The sequence below is a fragment of the Gekko japonicus genome, unplaced genomic scaffold, assembly GCF_001447785.1.
Source record: "Gekko japonicus isolate JY-2015 unplaced genomic scaffold, Gekko_japonicus_V1.1 scaffold92, whole genome shotgun sequence".
Taxonomy (NCBI): domain Eukaryota; kingdom Metazoa; phylum Chordata; class Lepidosauria; order Squamata; family Gekkonidae; genus Gekko; species Gekko japonicus.
The window spans coordinates 1724945-1750803 of record NW_015169780.1 but is presented as its reverse complement, the minus strand read 5'-3'; the positions used below and the strand labels follow the sequence as shown (position 1 = coordinate 1750803).

Below are 25859 nucleotides of genomic sequence, written 5' to 3'. Positions count from 1 at the left end.
TTAAGAGCTCTCCAGCTGTCACCTGGAGACTGGCAACAGCTTGTCCCCCCACAGCCTCTGCCAAGGGAAAGGGCAGTTTTTCCCTGCAGTGGGAACCAAAGCAGCTGACATCCTCCTCAGAATACACCAGGTCCCATATTCCAACTGTCTGGGGGGGGGGGAGTTTGAGGTGTGGAATGGAGTGAGGTCCAATCAGCTTCCATATGCAAAAGACCTTGAAACGCTGGGCGGGACTGCACAAGCAGCCAGTCAACCCAGCCAGCGTCTTCTGAGTGGCAGTTCTTCCGGCCAAACACTAAAGGAGTGCATTTTGGAATGTTGGACTACGGCTTTATATATAAGGAGAGATGGTGTGGCCTCATTTGGAATACTGTGTACAGTTCTGGTCACTGTATCTCAAAAAAGACATTGCAGAGCTGGAAAAAGTACAGAGGATGGCAACCAAGATGATTATGGTGCTAGAGAACCTTTCCTATGAGGAAAGGCTGAACAGTCTGGGACTTCAGTTTAGAAAATTGCTGACTAAGGGGGGACATGATAGAGGTTTATAAAATTATGCATGGGATGGAGACAGTTGACAAAGAGAAATTTTTGTTCCTCTCCCAGAATACTAGGACTCGAGGGCATCCAATGGAGCTGATGAGCAGTTGGTTCAGGAAATATTCCTTTACACAGTCACAGGAAAAAGTAGCTTTAAAAGGGGATTAGATAGATTCATGGAGGATAGGTCTATCAGTGGCCCTGGTGACTGAGGGGAATCTCCACATTCAGAGACACTAAACCTCTGAATCCCAGAGCCAGGAAGCAACAGTGGGGAAGAGCCTCTATGCCCTGTTGTTGGCCACCCAGAGGAACTGGTTGGCCACTGTGTGAGACAGGATGCTGGACTAGTAGGGTTGCCAGTCACCTTAAAGATGTCACCACTATGGTATAAAACTATATAATCTGCCATCAGGGCTGCTGAGAGCCACCATGAGCCTTCACATATGACCCTGATCCAAACCAAATATCAGAACAAAACAAATAATTTTGCTGGCTCTTACCACCCATCTATAATAACAAAATGATCCACATGTCCATCTGTTTGTCCATTTGTGGCAGGCATAGTTTATCTGAAAATAAAACTAAAAATCTCAAAATTGACCACCAACTTCAGGATGATGGTGGGAGTTCCGCGACCAAAAATAAAAGGAACTGCTGGAACCTGGATAGCCCAGGAAACCCCGATCCCGTCAGATCTCAGAAGCTAAGCAGGGTCGACCCTGGCAAGTACTTGCATGGGAGACCTCCTTGGAATACCAGCAGTCAGGAGGTGGGGGCCACCTCTCATAACATCCTCCAGGCCCCCAGTAGGGGTCAGTCACCAAAGGTCACCATGACTTCCAGGTGCACACACACTCACACATGTGCATGCACATATGAAACATTTTTTAAAAATGAAGGTACTGGAATATCCTGGCCCAGGTTATCTCCAGATCTCCCCCCCCCATGTTATTTGTAATGGAAGCTAAGCTTGTGTAGTGTTGGACTAGGATCTGGGAAACCCAGGTGCAAATCCCCACTATGCCATGGAAGCTTGCTGGGTGACCTTGGGCCCGTCACACACTCTCCACCTAACCTATTTCACAGGGCTGTTGTGAGGGTAAAACAGAGGGAATGAGAATGATGTAAGCCACTTCGGGTCCCCCTTGGGAAGAAAGGCAGGATATAAATAAAGTCAATAAACACATTCTAACTTCTGTTCCTCATTTGTTACTAAAACAGATTAACATTCTACTATTACGCATGTAAAGGGCGGTGGAGGGGAAGTACGGTTTTACTAGTTTAATAGATTATGGGACAATATTAACTCCCCTCCGATCTGTTCATAATAGTAACAAAGGTTTGCTGTTATACTACTATTAAATACATTATAAATTGCCAAGCAGGATAGATGAAGAGTTGAAACTGAAAAATTGGGGGGGTGGGATTAGAAGTGGAGATAGACAAATGGGGAGGGTGGAGTTTGAGTAGGGGAGGGACCTCAGAGGGGTATAATGTTAAATACATTTTAAGAGAGCAAAACAAAGGAGGAGGAAAGTATGAAAAAAATTTACAACAGTGGCCCCTGCCACACGGCCTCTTTAAGGCGCGGCTTTGAAAAGCCGCGCCAACGTTGACACGGCGCGGCGGGATCCCACGTCGGATCCGGGCCGGGGTTGAGCCGGCGCAGGGAAGCGGCAGCGATCAAACGCCCCGGTTGCCGTGCCGCTTCCCTTTAAACCACCAAAGTAGGTGGTTCAGTTTGCGCCGGCTCATCCCGGGAAAGGGACAGTTTGGGTACGGAAGCCGGACACTTCCCAGATGTTGTGGTGTGATTGCGCCGGTTTGATCCGGCCCCAAACTGTCCCGCTCCCGGACCAAATCGGTGAGTGTGAACGGGACCAGTGTTAGGGAAATGTAGGAAAGACAAAAAAGAGTTCTTTGGGAGGGGGGTTGCTACCACACTCTGCCCCTTTGCAAGATATGGCTGTGCAGGAGCTGGGTGCAACTAAAGAAGGAGGGAAACCATAGATAATGAGCCTGTGAGGAGTTTGAGTCCTGGCAATGACTAGCGTGTCCTGGCTGGTCTTGCCTTGCTCCAGTGCTGGCTTGGCTAATGGGTTTAGCAGGATCTGATCACCAAATGGTTTCCCTCAGCCTAGTAGTAAACTTGGCAAAAAGGCTCTCCCTTCCCTGAGCTCCTGATGACTGCAGTCAGAACTGCCTTGGGATTTTTTAAAAAATACATTTGGTGAACACGGCATGACATTGGCTTCAGGGGCCCTCCAGCTGACTTGGACTGCCTGAATTTTGTCACCCTCCTAGTCCCTCTCTCTTAGCAGCCCTGTCTGCCATAATAATCTGAATGCAGACTCAGATGCTAGTCAGTGAAGTATTAAAACAACCAGAAATGCAATGGAATCTATGTTTTTTTAGATAATGTAAATGGGGCCTGAAATGAATTTACTTGCGGATCCTGAACAAGTATTTCAGACTCTGACTGGTGAGAAAGTATTTTTATTTCCCCCGGTTTAAGAGATTCTCACTTTCTCTTACCAGTCGTATAGCTTCATTGGCACGGGCTTTAGCTCCTTTCGCAATTCTATCAGCTTCATCAATATAGTCCTTGATGTTGCTGTATGCCTTGAAAGCTACTGTGGCATTGAATGAGAGGTTTTTCGCTTCATCGAGGATCCTGTTGGGATTTAAAAGACATCACAACTTTTAAAAAGTACAACAAAACCACAAAACCTTCAATGTGTATAGTCAATTTAAACTCACCAACTTGGTTCTTGTCAGAAAAAAAATGAACATCCTCGCACTGCCTAAGGCCAGTCCACACAACAGGTGAATTGTGGTGTCAGAGGCATATTTAAGTCTCTGATAGTCCAAGCTGCCAGAAGTTTCAGAATAACCTAGTTTTATTTCTGGAGCCCTCACTTCAAAAAGGATGTGGACAGAATGGAGCGGGTGCAGAGGAGAGTGACAAGGATGATTGGAGACCAAGCCCTATGAGGAAAGGCTGAGAGTCTTGGGAATGTTTAGTTCGGAGAAGAGGAGGTTGAGGGGGGACATAATTGCTCTCTTTAAATATTTGAAGGGCTGTCACTTAGAGGAGGGCAGGGAGCTGTTCCTGTTGGCAGCAGAGGATAAGACTGGCAATAATGGGTTTAAATTAAGGGCGGGATCTTAGGGAAAACCTTTTTTTACAATAAGAGTTGTGCAACAGTGGAATCAGCTGCCTAGGGAGGTGGTGAGCTTCCCCTCCCCCCCGGCAGTCTTTAAGCATTGGTTGGACAAACACTTGTTAGGGATTCTCTAGGCTAATCCTACATTGAGTAGGGGGTTGGACTAGATGGCCTATATGGCTCTTTCCAACTCAGTGATTCTATGATTCCTTTCTAGCTGATTGCCATGAAACTGAAGACAAGGCTGAACATCACAACTTGGGCCCTATGTCTTGTATTTGGGAATGACTGGACAGTTGTTATTTCAACTTGGGAAAGACCACAATGATGCAGTGATAGAGAGGTTTATCAATGAGTAGTAGCCATAATGACTAAATGGAACCTACAGGCTTAGAGGAAACAACCCTAAGAGCACCAGTGCTAGCAAGCAACAATGGGGGAGGGATTTGGGCTCTGAGCTCTACTTATGGTCCTTCCAGGGACATCAGGTTGGCACTGTGTGGAACAGAATGCACATCTAAATGGATAATTACGTAGTTTGACCTGCCACAGCCTTTCATTTATTCTAGAATAAAATATTCAACATCCTTTTATTATTAAGAGGATTTAACGGAATATTCTATTTCACAATAAAAAATTACAAACTCATGGGTAACATACCCATCCAGTATTGCAGATGAATCATTCAGTTGTGCTGCATGATTCTCTGCCTCCAGCACTTTTTCTGGAAGTCTCCTGTCTTTGATATCTTGAGACAGATCATCTATTTTGTCCTTTAGCTCATCAGACAATGGACCTATTTTGTCCCGAACATCATCAACATACTGAGAAACACACACAAAAAAAGAAAGTTTAGGCAATTGAATATAAGCTTTCTGTTCTTTTCCCCCCATGGCCTTACAATCATCTGTTTATTATTATCCAGTGATTCAAGGCTTTGATTCTCAGGGAGATAGTTAGACAATATTATCGATGCAACGAACATGAAATTAAACAAACTCCAGAGCACGACGGAAGACAGGAGGGCCTGGGATGATGTGGTCCATGGGGTTGCGAAGAGTTGGACTTGACTGTGCAACTGAACAACAATAGTCTATGAACCAATTCTCATGCATTTCCTTAATGGAATCCACTATGTATGAAACTGCTTCAGTACTTAAAAAAAAAGCAGGAATACAATGGAGTTTTTAAACTATTTTTGTGCAGGTTAGCTCTGGATTATTGGGAAATGGGGGAGAGATACAGAAAACCATTCACTCCATGGTAATTTGATTGGTGTGTTTGTAACTGCTTGATAAAACTCTTGTTTGGGTGGATATGACAACCATTTTATCACATACTGCATCTGATATATTACAATCTTCTTTATCACTTGGCTGAATAATACAAAATATACAACTGGTTTACCACGAGACTTGGACCATAAGGAAGGCTGAGCGCCAAAGAATAGATGCTTTCGAATTATGGTGCTGGAGAAAACTTTTAAGAGTCCCTTGGGCTGCAAGGAGATCAAATCAGTCAATCCTAAAAGAAATCAACCCTGACTGTTCCCTGGAAGGACAGATAATGAAGCTGAAACTCAAATACTTTGGCCACCAAATGAGAAGGGAGCACTCACTGGAGAAGACCCTGATGCTGGGAACGATGGAAGGTCAAAGAAGACGGGGATGGCAAAGAATGAGATGGTTGGACAGTGTTATCAATGCAATGAACATGAAATTGAGCACACTCCAGAGGTTGGTGGAAGACAGGAGGGCCTGGCATGAAGTGGTCCATGGGGTCACGAAGAGTCAGACTTGACTGTGCGACTAAACAACAAAAAAATTACCACTTGCTAAATGTTCATGTGTATACATCTTCAAGTGTAAATAATCTGTGCTAATCTGATTGTCTATAATTATCTAATAGGAACAGGTTGCTTACCTGTAACTATTGTTCTTCAAATGGTCATCTGTGTATTTACACTTTGTGCCTGTGCAGAGCTACAGCTCAGAAACCTCTAGAGCATCTTTTAGGCATGAAAATACACACCTTCAGAGATGCAGCTTCATCTGCATATGACCAAGGGGTAAGAGTCATGCTTCCCCACTCAGTTTCTTCCAAAATGTAAGAATATGGTGCAAAAAGTTAAAGGCAACTAGCAAGCTGACCGACCTGGAGGTGGGAATGGGAGATTTCACGAGAAAAGAGAGCTGAGCATTGCTTTGCCAAATGATACATCTGCTCTGCCTCTGAAATCAAGGGCATAGTGCCTCTCAAAGGTGGAAAGCTGAGCCCAGGTGGCTGCTTTGCAGAGCGCAGGAAGAGGCTTTGCTGAAGGCAGAGGATGAGATGACAACCCAAACTTGTTTGTAAACTACTCTGTGGTGAACGAGTATTTGAACACACATTTTCTAACCTGAAAATAAATGTCCTTTTAACCAGAATATCTATCTGTCTTAATCCTTAGATTTTACAAGCTGAATATTCCTCAGAATATTCCCTTTCTCTCTTGCACAAATATCCCCACCGACTCCCTTATGAATGAACCTACCCAACAGCTACAGCCATCTTCTGAGGCCCTGCTTCTGGTGCACCTGCATTCTGAGATTAGGTGGGGGGCAAATCACCAGGAGAGGGACTTCTCAGTTGTGGTACCAAAGCTCTGCAACTTTATCCCCAGAGACTCTGGCCTGTGCCCTTCTGTTGCTGTCTTTTTTCTTTTGTTTTGTCTGGTGTTCCCTCCTTCCTGTCCTGTTTTTAATTGTTTTTTTTAATGTACATGTATATTATTCCCAGTAGTCATGTATGGCTGCGAGAGTTGGACTATAAGGAAGGCCGAGTGCCGAAGAATAGATTCTTTTGAACTATGGTGCTGGAGAAGACTCTTGAGAATCCCTTGGACTGCAAGAAGATCAAATCAGTCAATCCTAAAAGAAATCAACCCTAACTGTTCCCTGGAAGGCCAGATAATGAAACTGAAGCTCAAATACTTTGTCCACCAAATGAGAAGGGAGCACTCACTGGAGAAGACCCTGATGCTGGGAAAGATTGAAGGTCAAAGAAGGCGGGGACGGCAAAGGATGAGATGGTTAGACAGTGTCATAGATGCAATGAACATAAAGTTGAGCAAACTTCAGAGGATGGTGGAAGACCGGAAGGCCTGGCATGATCTGGTCCATGGGGTCATGAAGAGTAGGACTCGACTGTGCGACTGAACAACAACAACATATTATTGTATGACATGTTTACGTTAACTTGGTTTTAATTATTTGAATGATAAATTTTTATTCTGGTTTAATGGTTTTTGAGATGTGTTATTATGTGTATTTTTAATCTGTTAGCTGCCTTGTTGGCCATGATGAGGACAGAAAGGCAGGGTATAAAATTTTGTAAACAAATAATAAATAAATATTTAATTAGAATATTTATGTCCTGCTTTTCTTGTGAACAGCAGGACTCAAAGCAGCATACAATAACTAAAACCTATTAAAATCTCACTCACAGAAATATAAGTAACAAGTTATCTTCCATGAGCAGAACAGGAGATATTACAAAAGGGATGTGTGTGTACAATTTATGCCAATTTCCAGTTATTATTGCAGCCCACCCCTAACATTACAGCTCATTGTGAAGCTACAGGAAGTGGCATGTAGAGAAGAGAGAAATCAACTCTTATTAACTTGTTTTGTTCATGGTTCATTGGATCCAGTCCATGGTTTGCAGTGTCAATACTGTAGTTTTCGTAAATACTTTGATTTACTTTGATTTTCTCTACATCAGTTTTATGAAAATCTGACTTACTATGCTAGTACACCAACTTACCTCTACAGCTAAATTGATTCCATTTACAAGGTCATTAGCCTCATTAAGGATATCATTTGCTTCTTTTATAGTATTTTCAGCCTCCTGTCTTCCATCTTCTACAGCTTGCTTCTTTTTCTACAGATTATATTATTAAGAAAAAAATCATTCAATTACATGTACATTTTGTTTGCATACATGATTTCACTTTTAACAAAGCTTCCTGTTACCTTCATTGTTGCCTATTTTGAACAGCAACAATACCCATTTTAAAGTGCTTACCATCATTTAGAAAGATGGATGATGGCCCAAATGAAAGAATAAGCACAATATTTGGACAAGTAGTTTCAGGAGGGCAGCCGTACTGGTCTGCAGCAGAAGAGCTAGACTCAAGTCCAGTGGCACTTTAGAGACTAACATGATTTTTTTGGGGGGGTGCAAGCTTTTGAGAGTCAAAACTCCGTATGTCAGATACTTTGTACAGGTAGTTTTGCTACTTTATTCCCAAAGAGACATGAAATTGAGATAAAACCCATAGGCAAACCTGGGCAGCAATCTCTGAGGTTCCTTTTGCTTCTGACTCTCCTACTTGCAGTGCAATAAAATCTGCATAAACATTTTGATTTCTAAATAATTAAATTGTCACTGCAACAGGATCCAGGAACAGATTGAGCAAAGAGGGAAAACAGTCACAAATTAGGCTGTATGTGTGCATGGAGCACAAGGTATGTGAGATTTCTAAGATAACTTTTCTATATACAAAAATGTAAACAGGCAGTGCGAGTGGTGTACTCGTGACAGGTCTGAGTGATAGATATATGAAAGGGTATGGGTCTGCTGATTTTCACGAGTTTCTATACGTACAGGTGAATTTAGAGGGGGGAAAAACCCAGTGAATGATATGTGATGCTGAAGTACAATGAATGGAATCTGGCCCCAAAACATAGCCATGGGATGCCCCCAATATTGATTGGAACCGTAATGCTGGAGTAGGAGGTGTTCACTCATTGCCAGTGTACTATTTTTCTGATCAAAAGTGAAATTTCCTGATTGATTTAATCCCCACTAGGATGAAAACAAACAAAAACCAGTTACCAATATTATACTTTTTTTCTTCCCTACTGCCCCCCCCTCCCCCAATTGATTTTTCAGGCCAAATCATGGTTGGATTTCCAGTCATTGAATTCCAGATACAGTCTAACCCCTAACTTAAGAAATTTGTTTACAAAATACTGACAAAAGAATAATGACAATGTTACACAAATGAAAACCAAACATATTTTTCAGTTTTGGCTGAGTGGTAAACTTGACAAATACATGATGGTAAGAAGTACAAGCTGGGTTTCAAAGAGGTAGAGGAACTAGAGATCAAATTGCCAACATTCGCTGGATTATGGAGAAAGCAAGAGAGTACCAGAAAAACATCTACTTCTGCTTCATTGACTATGCTAAAGCCTTTGACTGTGTGGATCACAACAAACTATGGCAGGTCCTTAAAGAGATGGGAGTACCAGACCACCTTACATGTCTCTTGAGAAACCTGTATAAGGGTCAAGAAGCAACAGTTAGAACCGGATATGGAACAACTGATTGGTTCAGCATAGGAAAAGGAGTACGACAAGGATGTATATTGTCACCTTGCTTATTTAATATATATGCAGAGTACATCATGCGAAATGCTGGCCTGGATGAATCACAAGTGGGAATTAAGGTTGCTGGGAAAAAGATCAACAACCTCAGATATGCAGACGATACCACTCTAATGGCAGAAAGTGAAGAGGACCTAAAGAGCCTCTTGCTCAGGGTAAAAGAGGAGAGTGCAAAAGTGGGCTTGAAGCTCAACATCAAAAAAACTAAGATCATGGCATCTGGCCCCATCACTCCTTGGCAAATAGAAGGGGAAGTCGTGGAAGTAGTGACAGACTTCACGTTCCTGGGATCCCAGATCACCGCAGACTGTGACAGCAGTCATGAAATTAAAAGACGCCTGCTCCTTGGGAGGAAAGCGATGGCGAACCTAAACAGCATGATAAAAAGTAGAGACATCACCCTGCCAACAAAAGTCCGCATGGTCAAAGCAATGGTATTCCCAGTAGTCATGTATGGCTGCGAGAGTTGGACTATAAGGAAGGCCGAGCGCTGAAGAATAGATTCTTTTGAACTATGGTGCTGGAGAAGACTCTTGAGAGTCCCTTGGACTGCAAGAAGATCAAATCAGTCAATCCTAAAAGAAATCAACCCTGACTGCTCCCTAGAAGGCCAGATAATGAAACTGAAGCTCAAATACTTTGGCCACCAAATGAGAAGGGAGCACTCACTGGAGAAGATCCTGATGCTGGGAAAGACTAAAGGTCAAAGAAGATGGGGACGGCAAAGGATGAGATGGTTAGACAGTGTCAAAGATGCAATGAACATGAAATTGAGCCAACTTCAGAGGACGGCGGAAGACAGGAAGGCCTGGCATGATCTGGTCCATGGGGTCGCGAAGAGTCGGACTCGACTGTGCGATTGAACAACAACAAGTACATCATAGGAGTATGCAGAAAAGAAACTATTTCATTCTTTTCATTCTTCTGTTTTACTTTGAAATGAAAACAGAAAAAGTAGAGTTACCTTTTGAATGTGGCAACTGTTCATCCATCAAGCCTTTAAATAGCTTATGAAAACTAGGACTAATAATTGCCTTCCAGCACAAACTGATTAAGACATAAACAAGAAACTGAAACATTTGTCTTCATTGGAGGTTGACTTTGTTCTTTCTGTCATGGCTAAGCACTTGTTAATGTACAGTATAATGTGCTTTCAAGACTTTGCAATTAAAATTAAATCAAGGCAAATTCTTTATACCAGTTACTAACTACAAAGATATATGGTAGTTTGATTTATAATCTGAATTTACATATGTCCATTTTATTGCTTGCTTGGAGTGAAAAAGAGCTGAAAGTACAGCTATACTAATACTGAAGATTAATTTGTATCACATGGGGCTGTCCAGGGTGCTCTTTGAGCAGACCAGTGTATTTGAGCAGAAGGAGTCAAGGTGATCAGGTGGAAGTCTATATTATGACATATTGGTCCAATAGGTCATAGAAGACGTTAATCATGGAATGTTGGAATACTGCAGCTGCATTACAGAGTTGGATGGGCATGACCAGATAGTTGTACTGGCCATAATAGGTACAAAATGGTATTTTCCATTAAATGCCCTGTTGGATACGGATGAGGTTGTGTGCTCCACAGAGATCCAGTGAGATGTAAATGGACACTCCCTGGAGCCATTCTAACAACTCAGGGATCAGAGGCAGGGGTAACGGTTCTTGATGGTGATTTTGGTCAGTGTCCATAGTTACTGCAGAGATGCAGTTCACCACAGTTCGACAGACGTACAAACCTCTCCTGAAGGTTTTTGGTCAGGAAGTCTCACAGAGCAGTTAGCTCGAGTTCTGACAAAGAGTACAAGCAACCCACAGGCAGGGGTTCCAGGTATCAAATCAATGGCTCAGTCATAGGGCAATGGGGCAGGAACTGATCTGCTTCTTTGACCCCAAACACATTCAGAAATTCCATATATTTGGTCAGGAGTTAAGAATGTACTGGCGGTGGGGTTTCAATTGACCAACTAGGGTTGGTCTTTGTGAGGACATACTGACTGGAAACTGGGAGTTCAACATGTCCAGCAGATGTTGGGATTGTGTTTGATAAGCATCTCTTGGGGGACTGGTCCCAAGGCCAGGAGGTGACCATCTATGGCTTCCCCTCACACAAGGGTCACTTTGGTGCACAAGGGGATGCGATGGGGAGCTGGAGAGGGAGGTAAAACAGCTGCAGGCACCCAAGTCCACAAGGGCCTTGGCTTGCACTATGTATTTATTTGATTTTTATCCCGCCCTCCCGGCCCAGGCCGGCTCAGGGTGGCTTACAAATAGAATAAAATTCCAAAATATGATCACATAAAATCACATAAATTAAAAAGTACAATGTTAAAACACAAACATGATAAAGTGCTAGCAACATTCTTCGCTTTACAGTTAGCTCTTCGGCCTTCTGCGGCTGTCTAGGGTGATTGGCTCAAGCACTGTTTAAGGGACCAGTGGGCCAGGGTTCTGCCAGCATAGTTGTTGGCAGTAGAGTATTAGTAGTATTAGTGGTGGCGGCTCCAAAGGCCTGGCAGAATAGTTTTACAGGCCCTGTGGAACTGGGGCCCTGGTCTCCTCTGGGAGCTCATTCCAGCAGAGTGGAGCCACCACCTAAAAAGCCCTGGCCCTAGTTACCACCAGTCTGGCCTCCTTAAAGCTCGGGAGAGCCAGCTGATTCTGGGTCCCAGATCGCAGTGTCCTCTGGGGTACATGTGGGGAAAAGCATGCAGTTCCCTGGTATGCAGGTCCCTGGCCATAAAGGGCTTTAAAGGTAAGAACCAGCACCTTAGAGTGAACCCGGTATGCCATAGGCAGCCAGTGCATTGTCTTTAGCACAGGTCGAATGTGCTCCCAAATTGGGATTCCCATCAGCAACCTGCCCGCGGCATTTTGCACCAGCTGCAGCTTCTGGATTTATGATAAGGGCAGCCCCATGTAGAGGGCATTACAGTAATCCAATCTTGAGGTGACCATAGCATGGATCACTGTTGCGAGGTCATTGCATTCAAGGAAGGAAACCAACTTCCTAATCAGCCGAAGATGGTAAAAGGCCGACTTGGCAGTGGCTGCTACCTGGGCCTCCATTGTTAAGGAGGCATCTAGGAGCACTCCCAGACTCCTAACCTTTGGCACTGGCACAAGTGGTGCCCCATCGAAGGTTGGGAGCGGGATCCCTACCCTCGGACCACTCCAACTCAGGCACAGGACTGTCTTCATCGGATTCAATTTTAGCCGGCTCAGCCTAAGCCAACCAGTCACAGCTTGTAACGCCCGGCCTAGGTCTTCCAGGTTGAAGTCAGACTGGCCGTCCAACAACAGATAGAGCTGGGTGTCATCCGCATATTGGTGACAACCCAGCCCATACCGCCGGGCAATCTGCGCAAGAGGGTGCATATAGATGTTAAAAAGCATCGGGGACAGCACTGCCCCTTGAGGCACTCCACATTCTAATGGGTGCCTCCGGGACAGCTGATCCCCCAGCTCCACTCTTTGTCCCCGATCTTGGAGAAAGAAAGAAAGCCACTGCAAGGCTAGTCCCTGAACTCTAATGTCGGTCAGGCGGTGGGTCAGTAGCTGATGGTTGATCATGTCCAACGCGGCCGACAGATCTAATAGCAACAACACTGCCGTTCTGCCCCAATCCAGATGCCTCCGGTAGGCAAGTGGTGGGTCACAGGGATAAGCAGGGCTCTGGGGGGCCACAGAGAGTTGGCAGGGGCTCTGGAAAGGTGCCCCAGCCAAGTGGCTCCTCATGGTTTGGGGCCTAGTGTTGCTGGGACCCAAGACAGATCACTTCTGAGTGCACTGGGTGGCATACTGTCCAAACTATGCACAATACAAGTATCAGACTCCTTGGCATCTGATCTTCCTCAGTTAACAGATGAGGATAGCCCCCCCCAACTGCATCAGTTCACTGAAATCCCTGGACATGGGCCCCAGGAAGATATGAATATCACCAGACCACAGGGAACAGGTCTGGGAATGTTCACTCAAGGACAGGGCATGGGACGCTCATGAACACATTGGCAGCTTTCCAGGCACCCATCAATCCTCAGACTAAGTAGGTCCTGCAATGTGGATGGGTTACCTCTAAATTTTTCGGGGGGGGGGGCTCATCATGCATTTCCCATAGGGCTGCCAGGCCCCTGGTTGGGACAGGAGTTCCCTTGATATTTCGGGGCTCCAATCTGCTGCCAGCCAGCTGGCCAGTGGAGGACACCCCACCCCAAACCTGCATCGATGTGGTCAGTGAGATGATGTCACCCAGAAGTGATGTCATCACGCTGGGCACACCAACGCTTTAGCATTTTGGTCAAAACTCTACAGTTACCATGGTTACCTGAAGAAGACTCCAGGACAGACCCAGGAGTCCCCCGCTCAAAGAGAGGTAAGACCTAACAACCCTAATTTCCCAAGAAGGGGTGCAGGCAGAATTGGTACTACAGTTGTTTCCTGCTGCAGGAGCTTGGCCACAGCTGTAATTAGCTGGGACTTCTGGGCCTGTAGTGCTTGGTTTTCAGCTGCAAGGTCTTCCATCTGTCTTCCATCTGCTGTGTGGTAGGATTATTCTGTCCAGGTTTCTCTTTGAGCAGGTCAGGACTCTGAGCACAGGCAGACCAGAGGCAAGACCAGTAGGCAGGAATCAAACCAAGCAGGAATTCAAGAAGGTAACAGTAATCAGGTTCCACAACTGTGCAGCAGGACTGAGGCTATTTTTGAAGGTGATCTCTTACAGCTGTTACCAACGCTGGAATCCTGCAGGTACTTACAGCTGGACTTAGTCCAGCATCCTGCAGAACCTCATGATGGATGTACCTGGGCTCTACATCTCTGCTGTTCCAGAGTCTATGCCAATAAAGGTTTTTGACTGACTGTTCCAGGGGCTCTGGGATCCCTGGAGAAGGGTGGGTTTCACTGATGGGCTCCTCTGTGCCCCCCTTTTCTGGCTCCTGTTCAAGAGCCCTTTAGTTTTCTAGTCCTGCAATCTTGGCAGGTAGGTTATCTGACTATATCTAGAACCATGCATTAGGCTAGTTAGTTAATTTACTGTACTGTGTTACTAACATCCAGGTTTTTTTCTATCTCTTTCATATTGTTATTGTGTAACATTCAATACAGTAAAAATGTGGCTTCCGGTTTATGGTGACACGCAGGCAGACACATCTCCTGGACGTCCCAGGGATGCAATCTGCACACCAGCATGTAGGAGGGGGTGCGATGGGTCACGACCCCCCCGGAGCCTTGGAAAAGCCTCCTAGCCAGGGGGCTTTTGAGGGGCAACCTCTTCGCCAGCATGATGCTGGAGAATTGAGGCGCTCCTCCACCCTGAAGGTCCTGCCACTGAGTGTCCATATGGAATTAGTGTGGCTGACCGGGACAAGCATTGGAGATCAGGCGAGAAAAATCGATGCCGAATGTGGCCGGATGGCTGGCAACAAACTGTGAGTCGGGTTGAAGCGAGCATGAAGATTTTTTTTAAAAAAAAGCTCCCCCCCCCTAATGAGCGACAAAAAGCGAGCGGGGGAGGGGGCCCTCCCAAACGCATAAACAAAAACCCAGAAATAAAGAGGGGGGAGTAGAAAAATAAGCGCCTAAATCTGTTTTAAGAGACTTACCAGAGCTCAGATAAGCATATGGGCGAATATCAGAGACTTTAGCAACTTTTAGAAAAGTAAATAATCCAAAAAGATGGCAGGGAAGAAACCAGAAAAAGACAAACTGTTGAAAGTGAAACTAGTGGGCAGTCCTCGAACGGAAGAGACCACTGAGCTTTCTAAAATGTTGGCAGATTCCTTGCACCCTCTGCTGGATGAGATGACTAATATCAAGCAACAATTGTCAACAATTGGTCAGAGTTTGGCTTCACAGCAGCTACAACTGACTAAATCTTTAAATGCAATGGAGCAAATGGCAGAGAAGGTGAAGGAAATGGACGCAAATACTAAAAAAGTTAAGAAAAAGGTACAAAAGCTGGAAAAGAAACGAGCTATGGAAGAGTCACAACTTTTACAGCTGCAAATGGAGAAAGCAAATTTGGTCCTATGGTTCCAGTGGGTCCCAGAATCTAAAGGAGAGAATCTGAAGCAACTGTTGAGTGATGCAATAGCCACAATGACAGATTTGACAGCGGAATATCTTGACAGCGAGATGGATGTGGTCTACAGGTCCTATTCCTTCTACATCAAGAAAAATAATCTGCCTGGGGAAATAGTAGTCAGATTCTCAAAGAGACATGTGAGAGATTCTATTTTGAAAGCAACTACGGGAACACCCTTGAAAATCGGGGACAATAATATCAGGATTTTAAAAGACATTCATTTGAAATAAGACAGAAGAGAAAGAAATATAAAAATCCATTTTTACAAACAAATGGCATCAGTTATAGATGGATAATTCCAGAAGGCATCATTTTCAAGCTTCACGATAAAAAAGAAAATATTGACTCTGTTCCTAAAGCACGTGAGTTTCTGAGAACACAGCTGGGGGACCCAGTGGAGGACAAGAAGGAAGAAGAAGAAAGCAAATCGGATGGCGAGTTAGGCTTGGTGTCTTCTGACGAGGATTCTCTCTCTGAAAAGGGGGCGGCAGCCCCCAAAAGTCCATATAAATTGAGGATAAGAAAAGATATGAGAAAATAAAGGCTGAAGGACTCTGATTTGTGCCTGAAAATTTAGAAATAACTTTGGGATGCTCTGAGGGTTTCATTTAACAGATAAATGGATGGTTAAAAGATAAATAACTTAGCATAACCGACTATGTTCAATGTATTACTAGCAGTTTAGATTAACATTGAGATAAGCTGATGTATTGATCTCCCACTCTTGGGGTTTTAGTTATTAGTGGGTTTCTTTTCTTTCTCCTTAGATGTAGTTTCCCTTCCCATATTTTCAGTTATAGTTTGTAGTTTTGTGAAAAAAACAATAAAAAACCTCCCCTTAGGGGGATTTTAAAAATACAGTAAAATGTATTCATCTTTCCATTTCTTTTCTGACATTTATAAGTGTTTTACAGATTTAATTATTCCCCAACCAAGGATTAAAACAGCATATCAATTAATTTGTCAGGATAGCACTAAATTATCTTTGCAATTTGGGAGAAAAAAAATGTTATTGTCAGAGAAGGATAGGAAGAGGCAGCTTACCTGTAAGTAGTGTTCTCTGAGCAGTCACATAGTGAGAATACTCGAGAATACTTTGAGAGGTCACATAGTGAGAATACCCATTTCCAAGTATTGCTAAGCTTAATTTTTTTTCTGATACTGAGGTGATGTACTAATGGCCCAAGTGGACAGAGACATGCACTCCTGCTCAGTCAGTTCTTCCAAACCTACCATAGCCAGAGAAAAGATACCTGTTGCACTGAAGGCATTTTGTGTGACTACACAGATGAACAGTTGAAGAACACCAGTTACAAATAAGCAACCTGATGTTCACCTTCACAGTTTTTGTGCATCACAGACATGGGCAGAATCACAAGCTGGCCTACTTCAAGGCAGGAAGAGGTGAAATCAGGAAAAAAAACGCACTGAGCACCATTTGATGAAAAGATGTCTCTCCTCTTGCTCTGGTGTTGAGAAAGCAATGTTTTAAAGATGTGGATGGTTGCAACCATGTGGCAGCTTTGCAAAGGTCCAAAGTAGGTACACCAGTGAAAAAAGCTGTAGAAGTGGTTATGATCTTTATAAAGTGGGCTTTAATCATAGATGGCATACTGACATGTCACACTTTATAACACAATTTAAACAATGAGAATATCCATTTGCTGAAACATTAAGAATTTACTTACCATGCTTTTTGTAAACCACTGTAATGGACAGATAATTTACACTATTTATAAAAAAAATTCTTCCTGTCCCCAAACAAGGCAAGAGGTCTTCTGAGGATGGGTTAGGGAAAAATGGGTAAAACAATGTCCAGAGAAAAGTGAAAAGTAGATACGATCTTGAACACAAAGATACCATTGTGATGAAGAATAAGTTTGTCCCTATGAAAAACAAGATGCAGCTAGTCAGTCCTGTGAGTACACAGTTAACTAGTCCTCTGGGCAGAAGTTATAGGGGCAAGGAAGGCAACCTTCAATGAGAGAAGCCTGATATTACATGTTGCTAGAGATTTGTGATGACACAACCAACTGGAGGTTCTGAGCTGAAACATGAAAGTAATGGCAGAAAATATTAAGTTGTACCTTTAAAAACCATTTAAATGCTGCAAAAAACCAGAATGGCCTTCTGTAGGCGATCTGTTTGCTGAAACTGCTGTCACATGAACGACAAATGAGAAAATACTGAGACTCTGCAAGTGGAAATGTAGAAAATATTCCAAGACAGAGGGCACTGGGCAGTTTCCAATCCCTGGAATCGGTAAAAAGGGTGAAACACAATTTTGAGTCATAGGAGCATCTTGTAGTGATTTCTTTAACATTCAGTAAGATTTGTTTTAAGGAAGAAGAGATCATGCTGTCAAGTGGACTTTATAAATATCAGGATGAAGCACAGTTCCCATGTCCCAAGAAAGCGGATCTCTGTGCTATGATAGATATTGCAAGGTCCCTTTGGACAGGTAAAGATGCCTTGTAGATCATGGCTGTTGTGGACAAAATGGCCCTGTTAATACGCAGTTTCACAGTTGATTGTTTTAAGAACATGCAGAGTGTACATCAAAAGACTGGTCCATCTCACCTGGAAAAATAACTGACACTTTCCTAGTACAGTACATATTGTATTTAGCATACATAATTGAAGCGAAAGCATCGAATTGTGGTATGCCCCACCAAATTGAAATGGGGGGGAGGAATGGATCACTGGTGGTCTGATCTGCCCTTTATGTTCAGCTTGCCCACTCTGAAGAAGTGAGCAGTGACTCACGAAAGCTCATACCCTGTCACAAATTTTGTTAGTCCTTAAGATGCTACTGGATTATTAAATTGTACCCAGTTACATCAAAAGGGATCCTATCTAAAATCTGTAAGGCGATAGTGACAGCAGGAAATCAGGCAAGAGCAATTTACAAACACCGCTGGGAAGAGGATCTTAGTCAGCACTGGGAAGACAAGGACTGGGAGTTGATATGGGCCTCTCCAATGAATCAATCCGCAGTTTTCAACCTCCGGTTACAGCACTTTAAATTGGTCACACGGTGGTACATGACCCCAATGCAATTAAGCAAGATCAACAAAACCAATAACGCCAGGTGTTGGAAGGGATGTGGGCAGGTGGGCTCCTATATTCATTGCTGGTGGAGTTGTCCAGTAATCAACCAGTTCTGGAAGAAGATAGCTCTACGCATAAGGGAAATGACCAGTCATGGAATCCCCCTCAGGCCGGAAGTGATTCTATTGAATAAATGGGACGACTCTACAAAGGAAGACAAGAGACATCTCACATCGTTACTGCTAACAGTAGCCAAACTGACAATAGCCGCGCTATGGAAGTCTCCGGATCCTCCTACACTGTCTTTGTGGCACGACAAGCTGTGGGAACAGTTTGTCATGGCAAAAATCAACAATTTAAATCAGGGGGTTCAGGCCTCTAACACCACGTCGCATATGAAATTTGGAAGGTTTTGGTCACTGGTAGTGGACTATATGATGAGTCACGAGGTACTACCCTCAAACCACATATATCATAGGTGGGTGTTCTTATAATGTTCATGATGTCAGCGGTTTTTGAAGAAGAGATGTAAGCCCGTACATGATGTTTGATAGGTAACAATGCTCAAGGGTGGAAATGGGGAAAGCAGCCTCCATTTTAATTGAGTTTAAAGTAGCTATATCAGACCATCTTGAGTTAGGCTAAGGCCCAGTACTGGTTTACAGTTGATACACTTTTATCGTGGGCATTTGTCTACGCATCTTTGTGTGATATACAGTATAATGCATGTAATGCTTGAACCTTCATTTCCTCCTTCGTGTTTAAGTGTATTTTTAAGCAAAAGAATAAAAATAAATTATTTTTTTTTAAAAAGATGCTACTGGACTCCTGCTCTTTTCTATTGCCCACGCTGATGCTGCCATTTCTGCAAAAATGTGTGGCTGTAAAAGATATCTGATGTCTCCCATACTTGACATGCTATGGTACAAAGAAATGTGAAGCCCATAGCCTCCTGCATGTTTACGCACTACATGTTAAATCTGTTGTTAGTAACTGAAGGAAGCGGACTTGCCATGTATAAGTAGGACAGCTCACAAAGCTTTGAATACAACCCAAAGTTCCAATGCACAGACATGAACCTGAGATTTCTGATTTGATCAAGTCTGGCTTGGTTTCAGTAAAAAGCAGCCCATCTCCATGCAGATGCATCTGTGGCCACAGTGATCATGTGTACAAGCTGCATAAAGGGAATCCCTCTGAGTGGGTTAAGTCTGTCTATGGGGCTTCCCATGCCCAGGCTTCAGGTCCTTCACTGGTCCCTTCTCACTGTTCTTTGGACAAGGAAGAAAATGATGCTTCTGACTGTGACATATCTGACAGCGCTTCATATTTGTGTTTGACACCAGCTGTCGGGGTGTGTATCACTAGCAAACTGGATTTGGAATCACTCACTGTGATTCCAAAATCAGTACAGAAGGCTTGGACTGACCCACTTGGAGTCTGAGGTATAGAGGTCTGAAGGTGAGATTGAGAATGGGTGGACCAACACAAATCTGCATGGGCCAGCAAGTCATGAAAAGAGCCATGTAAAGAGGTGAGTAGTCTAGTAGTTGGTCTCAAAGGAGGTTCTCACTATGGTACTGATCTAAGTGGAGAGAGCATCTTCCCAATCTGCTGATCTCTGATCATAGCAGCAATAGGGTGAATATGAATGATGGAGAAAATGAGAGCAGTGACTAGAGAGGAGGCACAGATTGCATTTTAGTGAGTATTGCTAGAGTCACAATAAGCATCTCTGTGGCCATAGTGAAGACTCCAAATTCTAATAGAGAAAGAATCCTAAGAAACATAGTGAGATTCAGGCAAATGATTCCAAGATCATTACCAACAAGGGCAAGACATCCTTGGAGGAGACATACTTCTTGTGATGAATCCTATAGTTAACATTCCAAAAAGGAATCCACAAAACGTGCCTCCAAGATCTGGAGTGGAGGATCATCTGATACCAGAAATGACTTGGAAATTATGTCTGTGTACGGTCTTTGATCTCAGGTCTGCAGTTGTTGGGTCCAATGGTGGGACAATCCATGGGGATGGACAAGGCACATCTTTGTCAGTGACATACTTGTCCAGTCATTCCAAATGCTTCTTTTTCCTTTTCTTCAACACTGTACAAAGGATGGGACCAAGAGGATGGATGTCAAGCCCTCAACACTGAAGCCATCAAATCCAAAGATGCGACAAATGAAGGATCATTATATCCATGGGGAGATATTATGCCCACATAGAGCCTTACACCTGAGAAGAGTGATTCCACTTAGCCAGGTTTGTGAACCTCTGACAGTGATAAAAAGAATCTATTCTTTGGGCCTCTCTCAGTCAAAAAAGACAACAGAGAATGTCTGTCTGTCCTGGATAATAGTATTAGCATCACATTTCAGTCAATGTTGAAATAGTCTTGAGGGCCGTAGACAGAACAAATCTAAGAACAGACTGAGTTCTGGGCCAAAATAGTGAAGACAACTGATATGAAACCAAGGCAAAAGGGAAGAGTGAAAGGGAAAAAAAATTAAAACAGGCAGTGATCAGAAAGAAAAGATCCAAGAGTGTAGATTACACGCTGATTGAGAAGATCCTTCATAATGCTGCTGCTGTCAATGAAGAATTGAGTAGAAAGGTATGTTTCCACCTGTTTTGGGAATGAGTACTCTGTGACCTTAAAATTGGTTTAGTCAGGGCTTTTTTTGTAGAAAAAGTCCAGCAGGAACTCATTAGCATAATAGGCCACACCCAGCAGTAAAAACTCATTAGCATATTAGGCTGCATTCCCATGTTACCAGAAGTGTGGTCATCCAGCCACACCTACCTTTTGCTTCTTGTTCTGTTTACCTTGTTTGTTGTCAAAACCCAGGGCTTTTTTTGTTGCAGGAACTCCTTTGCATGTTAGGCCACACACCTCTAATGTAGCCAGTCCTAATGAGTTTCTGCTTTTGGGTGTGCCCTATTATGCTAATAAGTTCCTGCTGGGTGTGGCCAACTTGGGAGCCAGCCGGAACTCCATTCCTGTGCGTTCCTGCCCAAAAATAGCCCTGGACCGTATAGTCAATTCCAGGGAAAAAAATTAAGCTTAGCTCTAGAAAGTTCCATGTGACACTCTGTGCAGGTTTGAATGTTCCCTAATGCATCTGATGCACAGAGACAACAAAGAAGAATAAAACTATATTTTAGCCATGGTTAATTGTATACTCATTCTAATACTATGATCCATATTTATCCAAAAAAAAGATGACAATGAATTCCCCTAAAAAAGAGGAGGGTTATACAGGAAGGTGCCCATAACAATTACTTGTATGGGCATTTAGCACAGCCCCTTCTTTTTCTTGAATGTACGTATGGTGTGTGTGTGGGGGGAAACAGTCTTCCTTTCAGGTACATAGGAAGATAAACTGACAATCTGTTGATCATTCACTTACATCTACTGCTGTCATATTTCTTTGGTTGATTGCAGACAATCTGTCTGCTTCTCTAATTTTATTGGTTGCTTCCCTCAGCAGGTCCAGAGCATCTTCAGCTTTGTCTTGGTAGTCTGCCAGCTTGTCTCTGACTTCATTCTTGAGTTCTTCTGTTTTCTTCCTAGGCTCTCCAAACAATTTACTCACTCTCTTCAAGAGGGCTTCTGCTTCTCTGTAACAGAATCAAAACTATTAATATACTGCACATTCTTTACTCAAGGTGTACGTAATATCAGTTTAAAATTGACTTAATTTATGTCATAACTTCTTAGAATACTTCACAAAATATCAAATTCTAAAAGATCTGTCCCATTAACAGTTTGATTGCTCCCTGCTCAAGATGATTTGTTCTGAAGATGCTCCATTAAGATCCTCAAATGCCAAGCCTTCAGAAGTAGGGGTGTGCAATTTTTTTTTACTGTTTTTGTTTCAGTTCAGGTCTATTAGATCTGGTGGAAAAAATGGGATTCCTGAAAAATCCCAGATCCAAATACCAGTATGGTATTTTGATCCGAGATTTTTCAGAAATCCCAATTTTTTTCAGGTCCAATAGGCCTGAGAAGAAAAATACTAGTAAAAAAATACCAGCCCGATCCCGGGGCTGGCTTGGCTTCTCTTGCAGCCCAGTTTAAACTGACTTGCAGGAGAAGGCAGCACAGAACTGCGCTGGCAGGGAGTGATCAGCTTCCCCAGGCACAGCCGATCCTGGCTGGTCTGTTCTCTCCTGCTGCCCAGTTTAAACCGGGTGGCAGAGCTGCACCTGCAGGAAGATATCATCTTCCCATGGGCATAGCCAATCCTGGGTAAGCTGCCCTCTCTCGCTGCCGGAGAAGGCAGCACCGAGCTGCACCAGCATGGAGCTCTCAACTCTCCACAGATCCAGCTGATCTTGTGATGGCTTCTCCCCGCCACCCTGGCTGACAAACAGCGGAGAGGTAAGAGCAATTTGCTCCTGCCTCTCTGCTGTTTTCAGATCTACCCCAAATCCCTACATATATCCAGGATTTGCTCAAGATTTCCCCCCCCCCCAAGTTTTCCCTAGAAAACCCAGATATAATTGGGAAGCCAAAATATACCAGAAATACCAATAAGGTATTTTTCGGGTGTATTTTGGGCTTGGGTAGATCTGAATGCACAACCCTGTTCAGAAGTGGCCTCTCTCCTATTCTGCTCTGGCTCTCCAAATTAGGAACCTTTTGTTTTGGGGGTGTTTTTTTTACTGAAAGTGTGAACCTCTGTGACTCAAATACTATAACAGTGAGTTATGTGGTCCCCTCTTGCATATTGCTGCATACTTCTGTCACAAAGAATACACTGCTTTGGACTGGTTTTCTATGGATGTGCACTTCTATAATTTTAAAATCCACAACATGCACCTCAACAATTGCTGGCAATGTTTCCACATAGGGTAAATTTTCATGGTGTCAAAAAAGGTCTACTCCTTGGAAATATGCTGGCAAGAACATCACTGTGATGCTGGTGTGATGTCATGAAAGTGTAACATTACATACAACTGGAGGAAACAGGAGCACTCATTAACTCAAGCCATTCCTATTGTTGGTCACACATTTATGACCCCTTTCATATTGCATGTTCAGAGCCCCATGGAGTAGCACATGGGCCCATTCTGCATCTAGCATTCACTCCATTGTTTTACCAAGCCCACACTGTAATGGGAAAAGATGCAGCTCAAAACCACAATCAAATTCCCTTGGCCAATGACATACTGATTGCAGAGTCACCCCTGAACAGCCATAAAATGGCCATAAATCTATGCAGACAGTACCATAAAACCAACAGATCAAAGGAAGTGAAACTGGCATATATTGTGGAGGCTACAATAAAATCCGACAATTAAAGGAAGTCAAAGTGGCATGGAATATAGAAGGGAATTTCTGTTCCAACATGGGTTCCGTAAAACAGTGGAGTGAATGCTAGATGCAGAATGGGCTATAGAGTTCAAATTCTACATGGGATGGGTAAGTACTGGCTCAGTAACTACTCTATTTCCCTCAACAAGGCATCATATGGGAATCACCGCAGGAGAATATAAGGACTGGAGAAGCATACAGGTGGTGCTACTCTCTCAAACGTTTAGTTCACATCATGTGCAAAGTGCTTGAACCACTTTTTTGTTGCTGTTGCTACTGATGAACATCACTCATTTCTATCCTTTTGGCTCTTTAAAGGCAGCCTTTCAAAGGAGGTAAGGCCTGGTTAGACATTGTTTGCATCTGACAGTACAAATCAAATCACAACTAGCAAAAAAATAAAATAAAAATCCAGTTTTATTGGGGGGGGGAATCTTCAAGATCTCTTCAACAATTAAGTATGGAACAATAAGGATATTCTCTTGAGAATAGGAATTATTTGGCACATAGAAGCAACATTTTAAGAAGTCCACTAATCATATATGAACTTTTTTCCGGCTCAGTTTTAGTATGGTAATGCACAGTTCTTTCAAAGCATAAGAAGAACATGCTGTTGAACTGGAACTAACTCATGGTGACCCTATCCATGGGAGCATTCCAGGCAAGAGAGGAGCAGAGGTGGTCTGCTATTGTTTTCCTCTGCATTGCAACCCCAGTCTTCATTGGTGGTCTCCTATCCACGTTCTGATGTGGCCAATTCTACTTAACGTTCATGGTCTGACAAGACCAGGCTAAGCCAGGCTATTCAGTTTTTTCACCCAAACAAGACCAGGTTCTTGTGCTGGAGGGTATTCCAAATTGCACTCTAAAGAGAAAATATTTCCCTATTTTTCTATGTTTATCCCTATCTATTATTCCTCATGTATCAGAAGGCTTCATTACTCTGCTTATCTTATTATCTGTAGGAGTGTTTTTGTGATACCAGGATGACTAATGACAGTAATATAGTCTTTGAAATACAGACTTCTACATTAGGTCTATGCTCTTCCATGTGCAGGCCTACAAAATAAGAGCGCAAAACCCCTATACAGTAATCTCTAGATAGGAATTTATTAGCACAGGCATTTTGTTAGCTGTAATATTTTACAGTTATAAAGTCTGAATTGAAAAAAATAACAAGTGAGTGATTTACAATGCTGGATTTTTAGCCTAGCTTCTGTTCATTTTCACATTCTCAACCATCTTCTCATTTATTTATTTAGGTATAGATATACAGAGAGCTAAATGAAATGCTCCTATATGAAGTGACCCTTGGAAATAATCCATGGAGAACTGTAATAACTCAGAATTTCTTGCTTAGTTTTTAAAGGAAAACATTTCTGAATATCAGGGCAATTCTTCAGTAATCAACATTTCCTTTAATTCAAACACCACCACCACCCCTGGCCAATCATCCCTGCTAATTTATTCTGCTCACTTTCACTTCATGTATTTTTTTCTTACTTGAAATAAGTTAAACAGTATTAGGGATGTTGCCCAAATCCATAACTATTTTTTTGTTCCAATTTGAAAGCTGGAGTTGTAGAGCACAGTATCAAGCTGTGGTTGTCTTTCTCTTAACCAAAAACGTATAGTAACATTTACATTACAATGGATGCCTGATTTCTGTATCTAAAAATGGTATAGAATAGTGTGTAACACAAAAATGCTGTAAAATGCCATAGTGGCATTAAAAGCAAAACAAAAACAGAAGTAGCAAATAAATAGGACAAAAAGATTCAGAACCAAAAACTAAAGGTAATGAAAAGTGGCACATTTATACAGTCCTAAGAACTGTGTGTGTGTGTTAAGTGCCATCAAGCTGTTTCCAATTATGTCGACTCTATGAATTAATGACCTCCAAAATGTCTTGTTGCTAACATTCTTGCTCATGTTTTGCACACTGAGTACCATCGCTCTCTTTATTGAGTCGATCATCTCAAGTTGAGTCTTTCCTAAGCGTTACTAACTTCTTTATTCTTCAAAAACAGAAAAATAATTTGTAAACGTACAAGTATATCTTATAAACCACTAGAAATCTATCTGGTTATTTCAAACAATATAGGTATAAAAGGCAGAAGACACTTGAAATGGAAGATGTTTCTGAATGAACAGGGAGTATTTTAACAAAGTCTGAGTCCAGTGGCACCTTTAAGACCAACAACATTTTATTTAAGGTATAAGCTTTCATGTGCATGCACACTTCTTCAGATAACTGA

The 25859-nt window shown here is 42.9% G+C and overlaps 1 protein-coding gene across 1 annotated transcript in view; it reads right to left on the bottom strand.

Annotated features, from left to right (window-relative positions):
* LAMA2 (laminin subunit alpha 2) overlaps positions 1–25859 on the bottom strand; it is a 755002-nt gene that overhangs the window by 133680 nt on the left and 595463 nt on the right. The window contains exons 37-40 of the mRNA XM_015416769.1: positions 21692–21902; positions 7515–7631; positions 4371–4534; positions 3079–3217 (exon numbers count right to left, since the gene is read on the bottom strand). Of these exons, the coding sequence (XP_015272255.1) occupies positions 3079–3217; positions 4371–4534; positions 7515–7631; positions 21692–21902 (631 nt within the window). The remainder of the gene's footprint in view (positions 1–3078; positions 3218–4370; positions 4535–7514; positions 7632–21691; positions 21903–25859) is intronic.